Source organism: Engraulis encrasicolus, chromosome 16 (assembly GCF_034702125.1).
Source record: "Engraulis encrasicolus isolate BLACKSEA-1 chromosome 16, IST_EnEncr_1.0, whole genome shotgun sequence".
In the NCBI taxonomy this organism is placed as follows: Eukaryota; Metazoa; Chordata; class Actinopteri; order Clupeiformes; family Engraulidae; genus Engraulis; species Engraulis encrasicolus.
The window spans coordinates 17,732,035-17,750,215 of NC_085872.1; the positions used below are offsets into that span (position 1 = coordinate 17,732,035).

At 40.6% G+C, this 18,181-nt stretch overlaps 1 protein-coding gene across 1 annotated transcript in view; it reads left to right on the top strand.

The window, feature by feature from the left end:
- Positions 1-3,540: 3,540 nt before the first annotated feature.
- The window catches only part of astn1 (astrotactin 1), a 222,081-nt gene continuing 207,440 nt past the window's right edge, over positions 3,541-18,181 (top strand). The window contains exon 1 of the mRNA XM_063218915.1: positions 3,541-3,829. Coding sequence (XP_063074985.1) covers positions 3,541-3,829 — 289 coding nt within the window. The remainder of the gene's footprint in view (positions 3,830-18,181) is intronic.

Below are 18,181 nucleotides of genomic sequence, written 5' to 3' on the forward strand. Positions count from 1 at the left end.
ATCACTGTCAGATGGCCAGGGAAGGCAAAGAAGGCTTTCATTGCACAAGCAGGTAGGCCAGCCAGGAGGGAGTTGCAATAATCCAGGCAGGAGTGATGACCATGGCCTGACCCAGTAGCTGCGTCTGACCAGGACTGATCCTTGCAGCATGCCTGTGGTGAAGATGTGAGTTGAACACACCATGCCATGATACATTGAAAGAGCGTCCAGACAGGTAGGAGTTGAACCAGGAGTGGAAAGCAGCAGTGACCCCATGGTTGTGAGCATCCTCTGGACTATGCTTGACTGTGTCAAAGGCTGCTGATAATATAAGTCTATTACAGGACGAGGACAGAGGCCTTCTGTTCTTGCAGTCCTCAGAGCTTCAGTTACTGATAATAGGAAAGTTTCAGTTGAGTTTCCACCTCTGAAATCGGTTTGTTTTGGGTCCAGTAGTCTGTTCTGATTTAGGAAGTTGGTAACCAGTTCAACTGTCCTTTCCAGGGTTTTAGATAGGAAGGGAAGCAGTGAGACAGGGTGGTAGTTTGCAACTGGAGCTGGGTTGAGTGTAGGCCTTTTTCAGTAGAGGTCTTACCCTTGCTTGTTTGAAGGCAGACTGGAGGTTGCCAAAGGACAGTGAGGAGTTCATGATGGATGTGATCGCTGACACCACTGTTTGGGCCATGTCTTGAAGCAGGTTTGTGTACACTGGGTCCAGAAGGCAAGTAGTGGGATGCCTCTCAGTGATGAGTTTAGAGACGTCACATTCAGCGGGAGTGGAATAAATTCACAGAGTGTAGCAGCAGTGCATGTGGCTTCCAAGGCACTGTGCTGGGCAACAGTAGGAAAACTGGTCAGCAGAAGGCAAACTACACATCTCCTCCCATCAGATGCTTCTTTGTATTTATCTAGTCCTACTGTATGTCACTAAACTGAAGTAAAGTAAAATAATATGCACTCAATATTACAGTGTTACTAGTGTGATAAATGCATGCATCAAGCATCAGCACCAAGACCCACATATTTATTGTTTCCAGTTATGTCTGTCTACTGTAGCCCTTAAAACTGCTGTGGTGATTGAAATATTAATATTGATAATGACACCATTGAATCCACATCAACTGGCATTTAAGCGTTTTGGGTGCCAGAGCCCTTCCTGTGAAGCTGGACAAGCCAGTGAAGCCAGTGAAAAAAATCAAGCATTTCCAGTGACTTGATGGGAGCGAATATGTTAGTTCTGTCATTGGCCCTGGTGGTGGCTTAGTCAGAGGAAAGAGTGGTCTGCTTGACTGTAGCTTCAACCAATAGCATACAGAGGAATTTCTCAGGCATCAGATAAGCCCACTCTGAGGACTTGGTTAACAAGGCAACATGGCCAGACTATGCTGGCAGAGCTTTGTAAAGTCACGACAGCCAGGCTAACAGGTGGGCTGTGGATATTGGCATTTACGTAGGCAATATGGGTAGTCTACGACAAATTCTATAATATACTCTAGGCCCATATTAATGTTTTCAATGGTATGAATGTGTGAAACATACAGTACATTACTGTGAGATTCCTCAGCTTTAATTCAGGCTTTCAAGACATCAGATATCCATGGTCTCAACATCTATCAGATTTAAGATGCATTAATAGAACTTTTACAGACAGTTGGGGTTGTTAGAGTAACATTTATTAATCCCGAAGGAAATGTAGGTGTCTAGTAGCATACATACAAAAAAAAATGATTATTTCACATTAAACATTCAGATATAAAAAGTGTCTCGTTGCAATAGTTGTTACTGATTGTTTGGAGGGGTGGGGGGGTTATGCGGTCCAGTCACCTATAACAATCTCCTTCAGTGTGTTCTTCTGAGTTGTTGAGTTAAATAGCTGGATGGCCCTGTTAACTAGGTCTATATACTGATTATTCACTGTTGTTTTTTGGTCAAGAGTGTCTTCCTCTCTGATAGATGAAGGGTAGCCTACTGATATGAATCACCCTCCATTGTCCTCATAACCTGCTGTCCACCATCCTCTTAGCTATTTTCCAATCCAGTATGAAAAAGAGAGTCATCACACACATGGCTTACTCAGCCATAATATCTCAAGGCATCACAACAATTTTGTATAGAAAGGCGACACCTTCTGCAGCAAACACCTTCATCTAGATCATTAGTGACATCCATCTGCCCATGGCAATGATCACACATTGTCTTACAAGCACCTTAATAAGGGCTGGTTTAATATTAGCACAGTGTAGTTTAATTTTGGTGATCTGCCTGCCCTTGTTCAGACGTTTCGGGTGAATGGTGTTGCATTATATACTGTAATATTGTGAATCTCCCCTGTTGAATGACTTTCAAGCATGTCCCCACATACTGAAGAATTAAAGGTCATCTGATGTGAGACCACATGTCAATGGGAAATCTAATAAAAGCTTTCTATTATGGCATTTTCACAGCTGTCAATGCTCACATGCTATTGGTGTAATGCGCTGCAGCAGGAAACACTTCAGTATGTAATAACTTGCTGAGGGAGGCTGAAAACGACACCACCAAAGAAAGTGATATCTCAAGAACTGAAACTCTGGAGGTGTCCATCCATTGCCAACCATCCTCCCACCCACCCCACCACCTCCTCTCTTCGTCTCCCCCAAAGTTCAATTATGGAGTGGGTCAGGTCTGAAATGAGTCCTGTGGCCTTTCATCACACAACTCCTTCACAGTTTTGCGGAGGCCTATATTCTACTTCGTGGCTGGATGAAGATCAAGATCGCACAGGGAGAGCATTCTTAGGGCGCAGACCTCTAGTTTTTTCCCTCTATGCTTCTGCACCTGCCACTCCCCTCCACAGATGCCCCAATTCTCCATTGAATCCCACTTTCCTTAGACAAGCAAAACATTGTAATGACTGGCATACTACATGCTTTTAGATTGAGGATTTGTCTGTGATATACAGTATTGTTTTGAAAGCTATGAACCATGGCATATTGAAATAGCCTATGATGACGATACATTTGGTAAAGTATCGACTTTTAATGTTAATCCTGGGTCATGCATGGCGTGTTATAGGACTAATTAAAAAAATGCAGCTACACATAGGGTATGCATATTTTTTTGCAGTTCAATATATTTCATCTTACCTTTTTCTACAGAGCGAAATGGCAAGTTAACAGACCTATACAACACATTAATTTTAGAAATAAACTGTAGGCCTACTCTACAGTAGTACGGCATAACATGGAGGCTACTGTCACTGAACAGTATTTGCTAGCATGCCATCTAAATGCGAACAGTTCCTGGTCTTTTTATGTGCTGATTTCATTTCTAATGCCATTATCACATTCATAATCCGGGCGGTGATAGAAAACATGACCTTTAACCATCTGACTGCACATTTAGGGATTTGATCGGATTGAAAGCTGTTCATTTCGCATCGCGAAGCAGCCCCGGATATCTGTGCTTTGCCTCTGTGTTCCCCCGCGATTCTCTTCCTCTCGCAGCCTGCACTCAACTGGCTGCAGCTGCCGCGCATAGGGAAGGGGAAGGGGTTGTGAAACCGTAGTGGAGTCGGGCAACATGGGTCTGCGTTCGTGCATTTTTGCAGCTTTGCTGTGGATTTTAGCATTAAAATTCAATGGCGTTCACAATCTGTCCACAGAAGAGGACCAGTCACAAGATATGGAATGCAAAATGAAAAGCGTCACGGTATCCGCTTTACCGTTTTTGAGAGAAAACGACCTGAGCATCATGCATAGCCCCTCGGCCTCTGAGCCGAAGCTACTGTTTTCGGTCAGAAATGATTTTCCTGGAGACATAGTGGTTGTCGACGACCTCGAAAATACCGAACTCCCTTTCTTCGTTTTAGGTGAGTGTTGCTTTATTATGCTGTGACGCCAAGTCATAATTTGGTCTTTTATTGTTTCACGCGATTTATTGTTATCGTGCTAAAATTGGACACAGGCCTGTTAGCTGATCCGATACATACTATTTACATTCCACCTTATACATTGTGTTGTTTCCTGACGTTGAGAGAAGTTGTTGAGAGATGCTATCTTTGCTAACAGAGTACTTCTTGCTAATTTACGTCGTGGGCAAAACTGATGTTGCAGTGAAGCAAACAGATTTGCAAACCATGCACACGTGCAGGCTATATTAATCGAAATTCCCATACTCCATTGAAGAGTCCCTTGTAACCGACGTAATAGCATCACCAAAGAGATGCTACACGTGAAGACTTTTAACAAGTTGTGAAATTATGTATGTAGGTTACTGTCTACGTCGTCATTACTGCTGTGATGTAGGCCGAACTGTCAAACAGGTTTATGAATTGAGAACTTGGCGTCTTGTCTTCAGCCACACGTAGTTAAATTATTGAAGCTGAAATCAAAACAACAGCTAATTGTTTATTATTATTATGTCAGCCGGGTGTTGCCAATCTAGTGCAACACTATATGAGCAAAGCCTGCAGCCATAAACCTATGCAGGGAGGGAGTGTAGATTCAAAAAGTTGTCTGTCAAAATAGTTATCGCTCGAGTTCTTGCACCACATTGCACCTTCTGTACTGTCGATATAGAACATAGGACTTCTTCTTAGGGACACATGGCGAGATAATGCCTATTCCCACCACCACGATGGAAAAGCCATAGCTAAGTTCAAGATAGATTTCATCCCAGTCACTATGCATTAAAGGCAGACAGACCACTGCAAGTACGCTGCAAAACTGGCCGCTGTCCATGGTCCTGAAATGCCGGAGCGTCCGGTTGATTGTGGCTGAGCGGCACACGTTGTTAGGAACTGAAGAATGCAGGCTATTTAGTGGACACAACGAGTATTTAGGAACTCATTCAGCCGTAAGCAACCAGTCACGACTAGGTGTATTAGATGTTTGTGATGTAAAACCTTGGAGGAAGTTTCAAAGTGGTGACATTCATGTTAGGCTTAATGGTTTTGCTGTCCAGTGTAACACCATGACAGGGATGACATGTTGAATCTCACTTTATAAAACTGTCAGAGTAACTATGAGATTAAAAAAAGTCCAAGAGATGACATTAAGTTGTTGCCTCAAGGGCAACAGAGTTAAGGGCAAGACGAGGGCAGTGTTCACAGCAGCTCCCTCTCTCTGTGCTTTAGAGACGTGAATTAAACTGTAGAATATTTTTGCTCTTCTAATAGTGCAAATTACAGTGAATAGATTGCAGGAAGTGTACTTAATTGAAAGTATATTTACTCTTTACTTTAACCTACTTATGTAGGCCTACTTTACAGTAAATATGTCAATAATACTTATGGATGGTTCCCATTTTCCTCGCAGTATAGACACTGACACTACCACTACCAGCACTAAATTTGGCTGGTGGGTCTACTTCATGAGTTCACTTTGCTTCAACTTTAGCCACTCTCAGTACCCATGTCTTTCTAGTTGGTGGGCAGACACTTAAAAAAAACTGAACTCTGTCAGCATGCAGCATACATAGGCCTACACACTTTACACTTTGCTCAGTTTGTTCCAGATTTCATGTTTACTGAAAGTCTTACATCCATTTGTGTCCAGTAGTAGGCCTAGCCTGTATGATTGGTGATTCACTCAAGTTCAGTATTTCAAAACCATTTCTCAATTTAAGTCTCTCAGAAAAATAAAGAACAACTCTTGGACACATTGTACTTCAATATACAACACAGAGTTTAGGCTTTTGTTGTGTCACAATACCATCTATTTGTTCGCATCCTGGTATTTTGCTACCATGTAGGCTATTTGGTGTTTGCTAGCAAGCTAATACTAGGGAGGAAGGCTAATGCAGTGTTGTAGCCTCACAATGCACACTATTGCATTCCACTAGTGGAGCACTGAACTAGTCTTTGAAAAGACTTTCCTTCCAAAGAAATACACTATCACATTACACAGAGCCTCCAGTTACACATTATGACTTCGTCATTATCACTTTGGTAAATATATTCATATTTACATATGTATAACTGGGGCTTTGTATTAAGAGTTTAAACTGAGAGGTAGCATTTTATGCCTAGATACTATGTCTGATTTTAGCTCTTAAGTGGAAAACATCGATATACATGTAGACCTAAAGTCTATAAGTTATGAGGTTACAGCAACTTGTGTTAAATTTGATTGTCTGAACTGAGCAAGACTGGTGCTAGAAGCCATTTTTTTCCCAAGATATTTTTTTTGGTCTTTTTAGACGTTAGACAGGGCAGTATGAGAGAGAGACAGGTAACGTCTTTTGGGAGAGATACGAGGAAGGGTCTGCAAAGGACCTGTAGGGCCAGAATCGAACCCGGGTCGGCCGTGTAGCAGACGAGTCCCCCACTGTTAAGCCATGGTAGGTTCAACAAGACTGGTGCTATAAGCCATTTTTAAATGACTTAAAGAAACTTTCCCAAAAGAACATAAAACATGTTTGTAACAATTTGTTTTTCTTCAATAGACTTTCAAATAAACATCTTAAATAAAACCTCTCAAGAGGATTGGGCTTATTTTGGTTGTCCACTCTGGAAAAAAACTTCTCAGACATTTGGAATTCAGGAGAACTCGCATTATTCATGCAGTGCATTCCCTCGAGTGGAAAAATTCCATGTCAGCGTGCATATCTAAGTAGAGCATAACTTTGTCAACAGCTTCACAGTTTCCTCTGTAACTTACGATGCATAGCATCAACAATAAATATGCGTTGTCTTGCTGACAGTGGTTTAGTGACTGTAGAATAAAGGGATAAAGGAGAGTATTTTCACACCTTGGGTACATACATAGAGAGCGCTATCAAGTGTTGTATTTTTATAGACGGGGCAACCAGAGAGGAAAGTAACTGTGGGGGGTTTTGCTAACCTGGCACCCAGGTGAGCTGAAAAAACCATGCCAAGTATATTTGCATCGAAAGCGTCACAACAGTCTTCCAGAGTACCTCTTTGTATTTGATTCTTTTCAGTTACTTCTGTACGTACCTCTTCAGTTATGGCTTGTGGTGCACATCAGGAGAGCTTTATTCTCAACACATCCGGAATACTGTGAAAAAAAACTCTAGCCAATGAGCGTTCAACCATTAATAGCCTTTGTGATGACCATTTCTACACAGAAAAGGAATTCTGCCCATAAGTATGAGAGGTAAATATTTGTAGAACAGAAAAGCAGCACAAATCCTTCTTCACATACAGTACAGCATCACTATACTCTACAATACATATATCAGACTTGTTGACATACTCAAGGAATAGTCCCAAAAGATTCATAAACATTCCACTTCTACCTATCATTGACAGTCTGATTTTTTCTAGTTTGAGAAAATAGAGGATGTCTCTAATCCTAATCGAATGTGCGAAGGTGGTACAGATGATTTTGCAGTTCAAAACAATCAGTTGTCTCGCCAATAGGGTGGCAAAAGCAAGAACATCTTTCTTAGATTTTGCAAAGGAAGTCAAAGTATATCTGTCCCCAAGGAAGGGGGGATCCCAAATTCCGCAGTAAATGCATTGGGTTCATTTTCTGGTGAACTTACACAAGTAACTGAGGGGTGTCCTACCTGAAGTAAAAGTGGTGACATCAGTGATTTTATTCAAGGAACTGAATGAACATAGCCCATAGACACATTCTAATGTAGGCCTATTGAAAAAGAGCACAATATGTCCATTTCTTTTTAATAAGTTAGTTCATTTAAATTATCCATGCTTAATTTGAACACCAGGGCCTTTGCTAAAGTATGAAGTAGATTTGAGGCATTGTGAAATGTGAACTGTTTCTATAGTTATGCCTATATCTAAAAGTTCTCTTGTTCGCCTCACATCATTGCCATTTTTTGCTTGTTATGCCGAAAAGATAAAATAAAATTCTGAACTGAACAGACTACACAAGTTTTGTTGCCCTTTAAACACACCAACTTGTTATGCTATAATATTAGCAGACCAAAAGTTGACTTTGCATCTATTTTAGTTCACCGTTTATTGACAACTAACAGTATGATGACAGTACATGTAATTGTTTTCATTTATGTACTTTCATACACGTTACATAGGTTGCAAGTGATTTCCATATCAGTACAGTATTTATAGGTGAGTTTAACAGTTTAGTACCCCAGAAAGCCTGGGGTTGTGCACTGATGGGGCAACTTTATTCCTCTTCATTACACCCAGGCCTCTAGGGTACCAAACATGTTCTTTGACTGCTACACCAAAGAGTTAGGCTTGTTGTCATGACAGCTAGAGCACACTCACAACCCTAGTGATGGTCACTCCATCTCTGTCTTTCCCTTCAAATAGTTTTTCAGGTTTAAACTGAACCTGTATCTTTCACAGTTTGTACTTAACACATCTGTTTGTGTGTGGCAAGACAAGTTTCAAACATCCACTGCACGTCTTTGCAGAGATTGCTTGTTAGGTAAAACAGATGTTTTAATGTAAGCCATAATAGAGAAGAGGAGAAACCTCCCACATACTGAATACAATTTGTATACACTTTCACCTTTTAAAGGAGTCTACAGCTATTGTTTGGGTGTGCAAACACAAATGCACTAGGGAGGTTTTTTCACACAGTTATCTGATTTCATATTTTGTTTTTCGGAAAAGTCATCTACGTTCAAGCTGTGAGCACAAGGATGAGATCCTTCCAGCATGTTAGGCGACTGCAATCAGCTACTGTAACCGTAGAATGAATTAATGGCCAATATGTTATATTACATAGCTGAAGATTTTAAATAAAGCTACGTACAGAACAGACCAAAATGTATTCTGAACTTTTTTCTCATCAAAGTGTAAGCACATTTGGCATTAATAATTGCCAGTTGCAGTTCTACACTGATTTAGTCTCCGGATGAGATGCTGTCCAGAATATCGCGCCATCCCCCAATGGGAAAGCAGATGTTTTCTCCTGTCAAACTGTACATTGCTGGTGGTAATGCATATCATTTGAAAAAGCCGAATCTAAGCTTTCAATGAAAATATATGACATATGAATGAATGTAAATGTGGCTGAGACACTCAATCAGGAATTCATAGAAACAGGTGCCATCAGGTTACATTCTGATGAGTATAAAGTCATGCAGCTACTGTGACTGGAATTTCTCAGTAAGGTGGGAACTCACAAATGTCATAAACACTGGAAAGGGCAGAAACAGAGCTTATCAAAGGTTCCATGCATATTTCAAAATATCAACATGAATATGGATTAACTTGTACTTGTAATAGACTTGAATGTCCTGTGTAATAACTACTGTATGCGGCACAGGTAGCATGGACTTTCACTGTTCTTCCCAGCCTGATGGGAAATCAAACCTTTTTAAATGTATGGATGTTCAACACTTATCTTTGAACCATGTCAAGTTATTGATTGGACATACACGATTTGAATTGATTAAACTAGAAAACAGCTTTTGACAGGTTGTATATGTTACAGTGTCCATGCTTTCTACTGTATCGCTGCATGAATAAGACATACAAGAGTTAATCATGGAGCTAGCAGACTGCCACATTTAAGTGTTCTTGTGAAGTCATCTTGGTTGGCTTCCTAGTTTAAAGTAACCCAAAATCCATATTTAGTCTTTCTGTCAGTCATAACATAATATTTGCTAAATGCAGCAAGCAAACATGTTGCAATTCGATTTCCCTGGCATGCTTGCCAAATTACAATTTTATTTATTTACCTTTTCTCTACAATGATGATAAAACAACGATCCCGGTGTATGCAAGTGTACTTCATTGACGAAACTTCACAGTCGGTGCTTGTAATGGATACCAGGCTGATGTCATTGCAAGTTTTAAAGTTTGAAAATGGTCCTCTAATAAATAAAGGGATTAGCATAGTGCAACATTCTTATAACCTTGTTATGCATAGCCTCTAGTATAAGCATGTTGTTACCAAAATATTGTTACTAACAATGTTGTTTCACTGTAGTAGATATTTTTCAGGAGACAGTGAAAAATACCATTAGTGTTAACAATGAGGACACTGCAAGGACACAGCTACATGTTAACCATTGTGTGTTGCTGTACTACCATAGCATGAGCTAGCACAGTGAGCTAGCAGTGACCTTTTAACCTCTGACTGATGTTAACATTACTGTAACAATAGTGGTCATTATTTTCTACTGCAAATATGGTGGCTTTACCCACAGTGCACTGCATTGTTTACATATACACCTGAGCTCAATAAATTGATAAACAGCTTTAGTGACTGTTTGTCAATTTGTGGCGCGCGAGCCCGCACACACACACACACACACACACACACACACACACACACACACACACACACACACACACACACACACACACACACACACACATACAGAGCGAGAGAGAGAGAGAGAGAGAGAGAGAGAGAGAGAGAGAGAGAGAGATGTCCTATTCTGCTCATCATTTCCTCTTTATTCCTAACTGCACCCTGATAGGTTTGTTGTTTTTGTTTGGACAGACTGGCAGTGCATTTCAAGGGACGCGGCTAACTGTCAAATGTGCATTCACCCACTGTTCATACAGTGCATTCACCCTGATCCATACCCCACCGACTCTTAGCAACATCTCTCTCTTATAACAGATCAAACTCAGTGCATATACTAGTCCCTTTTTAACTATGAAACACATACACATAGAGATAATGTAAGCCACAGGGGTTACGAGATTCAATAAGAAGTAATCAGGCCCACAGTAGGGAAGGACAGAATATGGAAATGTCTTATATGTAATATTTATATCCCCGAAACGCGGAGCGTCGGGGATGTAATGGTTTTGCGTGCACCGCCGCCGCCGCGTCCGCCGCCGCCGCCGCGTCCGCCGCCGCCGCCGCGTAAGGTCTTTCGTGTTAACGCGATAACTTTTGAACGGATGTTTGGATTTGTCCCAGATTTGGTGTGTGAATGCTCTAGGGCAGGTTCATGAACTGATTCGAGTTTGGAGGTCAACAATTTCAAGATGGCCGAATTCAAGATGGCCGAATTTTTGTTTGGCCCATTACTTCTGACCGGGTGGATGGATTTGTCCCAGATTTGGTGTGTGAATGCTCTAGGGTGGGTTCATGAACTGATTAGAGTTTGGAGGTTAACACTTTCAAGATGGCCGAATTCAAGATGGCCGAATTTTTGTTTGGTCCATAACTTCTGACCGGGTGGATGGATTTGTCCCAGATTTGGTGTGTGAATGTTCTAGGGTAGGTTCATGAACTGATTCGAGTTTGGAGGTCAACAATTTCAAGATGGCCGAATTCAAGATGGCCGAATTTTTGTTTGGCCCATTACTTCTGACCGGGTGGATGGATTTGTCCCAGATTTGGTGTGTGAATGCTCTAGGGTGGGTTCATGAACTGATTACAGTTTGGAGGTTAACACTTTCAAGATGGCCGAATTCAAGATGGCCGAATTTTTGTTTGGTCCATAACTTCTGACCGGGTGGATGGATTTGTCCCAGATTTGGTGTGTGAATGTTCTAGGGTAGGTTCATGAACTGATTCGAGTTTGGAGGTCAACAATTTCAAGATGGCAGAATTCAAGATGGCCGAATTTTTGTTTGGCCCATTACTTCTGACCGGGTGGATGGATTTGTCCCAGATTTGGTGTGTGAATGCTCTAGGGTGGGTTCATGAACTGATTACAGTTTGGAGGTTAACACTTTCAAGATGGCCGAATTCAAGATGGCCGAATTTTTGTTTGGTCCATAACTTCTGACCGGGTGGATGGATTTGTCCCAGATTTGGTGTGTGAATGTTCTAGGGTAGGTTCATGAACTGATTCGAGTTTGGAGGTCAACAATTTCAAGATGGCCGAATTCAAGATGGCCGAATTTTTGTTTGGCCCATTACTTCTGACCGGTTGGATGGATTTGTCCCAGATTTGGTGTGTGAATGCTGCAGGGTAGGTTCATGAACTGATTCGAGTTTGGAGGTCAACACTTTCAAAATGGTGGAATTTTTATTTGGCCCATTACTTCTGACCGGGTGGATTAATGGTTCACCATTTTAGTGAATCTACCATATCAGGTAGGCCTACAGTGTAATAACCAGTGTAACAATATTTAATACCATGTAATACTAGTGTAATACCAGTGTAAAAATAGGCAATACCAGGTACAGTGTAATAACCAGTGTAACAATATGTAATACCATGTAATACTAGTGTAATACCAGTGTACAAATATGCAATACCATGTAATACCACTTACACACAAATAGCCTACATGATATAAGTACAAAATTGGTACATGGTGTCACACTGGTATGACGTGGTATTAAATATTGTTACACTGGTTATTACACTGTACCTAATGTGGTATATCCACTGTAATAGTGAAACATTAAAACAGTGTTACCATTTGCCCAATTTTTTGCTTCATTTCCACAATAGTCGTTTGGTTTTAAGCCTATGCACGTCATTGATCTATGTATATATATTAAATATATTTGTTTTATATTTTGTGTTTATCATATACGTTTATGAAAAGGTGGACGGAGTGGTAGGAATGATTGAAGACTGGAAGTGTCGCGTTTCGGGGATATACCTTAAGCAGTCGAAGGCGACTGCACAGGCAGTCTAGTTAAATTTGCTATGTAGAGATAATGGATCCTAGTCTGGTCTTTATGTCTTAATGTGACAGACACTCTCGGATTTCCTTGCTTGTGTGAAAAGTGGAAGTCTTTTTCTTGTCGTCGTCTGTGTTTGTCTTCTGTGTTTGCTCTTCTCTCCCTTGTAATTTCCAATTCAGTCAGTACCAGTGAGTGTCATCAATGTTTTCTTTGTGTTCAGATAGAGATGTGATTAGAAAGTGCACCATTCAGGCATATCTTTCTAGCTTACCTCTCTTGCATTTCAATGCCATCTGTATCAGTGCATCTGACATGATAATAGATGTGATAGAAAGGTAAATGCATTTTAAAAGGGTGAGTGGCGAGCAGAACGAAGGCCACGCATTCATTGATTGTGGTGTTGCAATGCTGACGGTATAGGCAAGCTAGTCATCATGAGCATATGCCAAAGCTGATCACAGCCTTTCTGTTATTCAGCATAACTGATCTGTTTTGATAATGCATTGGCATCGAATTTCTCTCTAATAATCTATACCGGGATTTATTGTCATCAGTCTTTACACTTTTCAAAGTTTTACCGGACAATAGATTCGCCCATAGTGTGAGCCTAACCAGAAGACTGTGTCTGTACTTTCTATTGAGCAAGCAGAGTGATATTGTATGGTAGTGAAAGGTTTCCATGGCAACAGGAACTTCTACTTAGGCACTGCTTTGAGCAGGCCTGATGTTACTGTACTCCCCCCATCCCCTGTGGGAAAGAAATGCGATATTACCTGAGAAATAACCAGCAGGATGTACTGTAAATGATACAGTATATTCTCTTGAAAGTGATCCGGATCCTCTAGAGATACGTACAGGCAGTAAACATTCTCTTGCACGTGTCGTGCATGTCATATTGCACTCATTAATGTGTTTAAAATACATGAAGTGAAATACTGCCATATTTGTTGGCCAATGTGGCAATGTGGAATGGATAGGTGTTTCTGTTTGATTGGATTTGTTCAATATGGCATATAAGTAGTAGTCTAATTTGAGCATCAAAAATACTGCAGCTGAGCAAATATTTTAACGACGCATACCTTTGGAATTTTTGCCTTTTGATATGGTTTCAGTTTTCAGAAAAAATCATCTCTGAGGTTGTGAGCTAATAAGCAGAAAGCTGCTATCTAACATTACATGGAAATGTTTGCTTAGGGAGTGTCAAGATTTTACCATCGGGCTATGGTAGGAATGCCAATGACCCCGAAATGTATTCATGGAGGAAGCTGAAATCTCAATGCAGACTCACTCGTGTGCTCTTGACAAAGCAAATACAGAGCGGAGGAAGCAGTAGGAGCATTCAACCAAGCCTTTGTCAAGACGTCCCAGCCCATTAACAGTCACCTTGACTAATGTATGGCTTTTCACGATCCGCTACCTGTGGTGAGGTCCCTGTGCAAACACAAAGAAAAAAGAAAGTGTCACAGAGCATTATTGTCAGAAAGAAAGAAGATATGATGACCTTCAAGCCATTTTCAGTTTTCTACTATCTCATTCAGATGATAGTATGAGAACGATACCTTATCTGGACCCTTAAGGGTATTATAAAAAGTAAATGAAAGATCAACCAAATTAAAAAGCATACAAAATGAAACCAATACAAAAGCATTGCAGTGGAAGCCAAAGTATGCTTTATGTTACGAGGGAGGAAGTGTTGAATCAGGTGCACAATGGCTGCATACACAATAAATAATGCATTATCAGGCACAGAAGTCGTCCCGGCAGTGTAGGCCTAGTAGTTCTGTGTAACATCTGAGAATTCCTTGCCCGTGGCCTGTACCACAAAGCAAAGAGCTATTCAGTCTTTCAGGTTATTTCAGGAATAACTTGAGGATGCAGGGTGTGACTCCCTGATTCACCAGGACAGAAGGCTTAGTTTTACACCTGGTTTATGCTGGTTGGCACGCCAGGTAACCATACATCTCTGAATGCCTCCAAGAAGGTTATACTCTAAAAGTATTGGCCCTTTGTTGACAGTCTTGGGAGGGTTTCATGGATGAGCTGCTAAATTGATATTTAAATTCAGAGTGTTTCATACTGCCCGGTTTACCCTTATTGTAAGAGCTGTTCTGCTGATATCTTTTGCATTTCTTTGCTAAATGGTGGGAAAAAACTGTGTATGTAAGTGCCAACGAATTGGCATAGGCCAAATCTGTAAACATGTCTCTCATTAATCAATTCCTACATATTTCAGGTTAATGTGTTCAAAACATCGAAGAGAACTGCAGGAATTTACTGTCCAGTATGCTAATATGGAATCAATGCAGTAGATCAATTTCAAATGTATGGTGTTAAAGGGCATTTAGCGATTCAATGTGTAAAGATTATGGCCTCTGTTATAAATTTGCTGTTACCAAAAGGGCAATGACCAAGTCATAATCAATCACTAAACACTGCCTTATGCCCCTAGTAGTGCTGTATGATAGATACGTCTTTACATGTCTAAAGTCTTTTTTAATGACTATTATGTTGAAATGCAATGAATAAGCCTATGAATGCATCAAGATTTACACAATCTTTTGGTGCGGCATATTCTATATGCCAGTAAATACAGTATAATGAAATGTAACCTATTATAGCTTAATTCAAGCTTAACATGCTAATGATTGAAGGAAAGCCTAAGTTTCAACGGATAATTAAGATTCATGTATGATACCCCAGCTGACTATTTCACTGAATTGACAGCATGATATTTTGATGTAGGCCTAATTGACCATACATGCTTATGGCTGTCTATTTGCTATTGACAGACTTGGGGTTGTTGGTTTCTGGAGCCGAAGCACAGAGCAAAGCACAGTCCATAGCTGCAAACTATTTCTGAGTAGCTGGGTGCTGGGTGTATTTCTGTGTGTGTGTGCGTGTGCATGTGTGTGTGTGCGTGTGTGCGTGTGTGTGTGTGTGTGTGTGTGTGTGTGCGTGTGTGTGTGTGTGTGCGTGTGTGTGTGTGTGTGAGAGAGAGAGAGAGAGAGAGAGAGAGAGAGAGAGAGAGAGAGAGAGAGAGAGAGAGAGAGAGAGAGAGAGAGAGAGAGAGAGAGAATGGGTTTGTACATGTTAGTAGGAAATTGCTGCATTCATCTACAAGGCACATTGTAGGCCTCAAGACAGACAGACTGGCTGTGAGAATGAAAAATACAGAACAGAACAGAAGTCCCTCATGCACATGGAAAATATTAGACGTATTAAAGATCTCAAAAGCAAAACTACGTATGTAATAACAGTGGTTTTAATCATGTCATGTATCACAAAATTGAAACAGTTAACTGTGCCGGGTAGCTAGTGAAAATATGACGAGACCTAAGCTGTAGTTTACAGACCTCTAAACATCAATATGGCCTTGGTCAGGCAGTGGACTACAGCCAACCCACGGGTGAACCGCCCAATCAGTCAGTGTGTAGTCAGTCAGACAGACAATTTGACTTGCATTGTAAGCTTCAAGCATCCTCAGATAATATACTGTAGAAAGTATAATGTAGAAATTTTCACCAGGGATATTTGCTAAATATGAATAATGCCCTGAGGGAAACCATTGACTACATCCAACAATCTTATTCATGCCCAGTTTTCAGTCAAGCTGAAGTACTGTATGAGCTGCGGTATAATTCAGAGCTGAGGAGTTAGGGCCACAGGCCACAGCACCTTTTCAGTGGCCCTGGCCTACACATCCTTATGTTTATTCCATGAAATCCTGCCCATGTATACCCAGTCATTTATTCTTATCCTCTCAGATATACTCCTTTTATTGCTGTCTTGACCAATCAGATCTTTGCACCCATATGTTGCCAGGGTCAAATCAATCTCCAGGCATTTCCTGTGACTGGAAGGTCTTACGATTAGTAGACAGGTTCAGCCAGCTAAAGCACAAGATAGAGGACCTTGCATTCACAGGAATCGATACATTGTAAGTTAATACAGTACATAATTTGTAGACACATAATGACTGATGTATGTGCATACATTTATATGTTTAGATGATAGACATCCCGGTTATCATAAAGTTTGTTTTGGCTAGTTAGCAATGTTGCAGTAAAATATATCATGAAATCATTCATGTCAATCTGAACCAATTTTTCAAGAATGAGAATTTATCATCTGATCTCGTGGTGAGATTCGTCTTGTTTTGACAACAGGCTTCTTACTTTAACCCATGGGCAAAGATTTATGAATACTGAAAAAACAATTCAAACTTAATTAGATTTATTTAGACAAAATGTTGACCATTCTGTAGAACCAGAAAACATCTTCTTAACTTTTTAAAACCAATGTTAAGGCTTATTACTGAAGCTCTAACATGTTAATTGCAAAGATTGCTAAGGATCTCTTAAATTACTCTTTTTTTTAGCATCACTCAGTGCTGAATGTTTTTACAGCTTGTATGTTTTATCAGCTTAAAGGTGCACTGTTTGTTATTACGGCCAGAGAAGGTATTGCATATATGCTACTCATTGATATTGTGCTGCCTGTTACCATTAAATTGGTCTTTCCATGGATATTCACAAAGTAATAAACTAATATTTACTGGTATGACCAAAGTACAGTAAGTTTCGCATGTCTAAATATCTATTTATGGAAATTCAAAATGGCGGACATGGAGAAGATCCACCTTTTCAGGTATGAAAAGCACAATTTCCCCAGTATTAATGAATACTTAAGACTTTGATGGATTCTGGAAATAAACTACTAAAAAATATTTTTAGGTGATGGATTTTTGGGTGATGGAGGACGAATTAGATGTTGAAATTAGATGTCCAGGTTCATTGAACTGACAAAAACAATCGAAGGAGTACTGTAACTCCTTCAGAGGATTTGGGTCCTTTAAGATCATTGCAGCTCTGAGACTCATCTATTAGTCAGATCACTAAAAGGTGCAGCAGGTAAAGCAGTAAGTGGCAAAGGCATCACAGCAGTCAGTACTCATGTAATTGGTGTGGTCGCCTGGGAATGAAGAAGCTAGCAAGCCAAATGCCGTCCTTACAAGTGCACTGCCCTTGCATACTGTGGTTTTAATGATCACAGCAAAGGTGTGTACACATGACTGGTTCAAAAGTAATGAGTGCGAACTGGGGAGTTCAATAGTAGTCTCACATCCCTCCTTACGAACAGAGAACCAGGAGGATGCCACATAGACTTGCACGATGTAATAAATCTCTAAATCCTCTCTAAACGCCCAGGTCTCTGGTTCCATGTGAACAGCAGCTTAAGTGCTGAGTTGGTCAGGCCTAGCTTGTTGTGGAAACGGAGGAGGTGCTTGACTTTGGGGGTTCCAAAGTGAGGAATGCTTGGCTGGCTGTTTCAAAGGGGGACCAACTTTACAGTTCTAGAACACTGCCGGAACCCCCAGCAGAGAGTTTACCAACGATTCTCTATTCATTTAGATCGTCTCTGAGTATACATTTCCCAAGGTTCTAGAATATTGACAGCACAAGGGAATGTTTCTTCCCGACGGGGCTGCCTTGATTAAGGATTTAACATCAGTGGCAGTCTGACTTTGCTGTCGAGTGTGTCTGAGCAATGTTAGTGCCTAGCATTTTTATTCAGGGAGTAAATATCAAACTTGGAGGGAGTTAATGGAAACTTTCACCATTTTGACACAGCATCACATACCATAAAACACTCTATGCTCTCAACACAAGCTAATTGTTAAAATTCATTTTCTAACATCATACGCA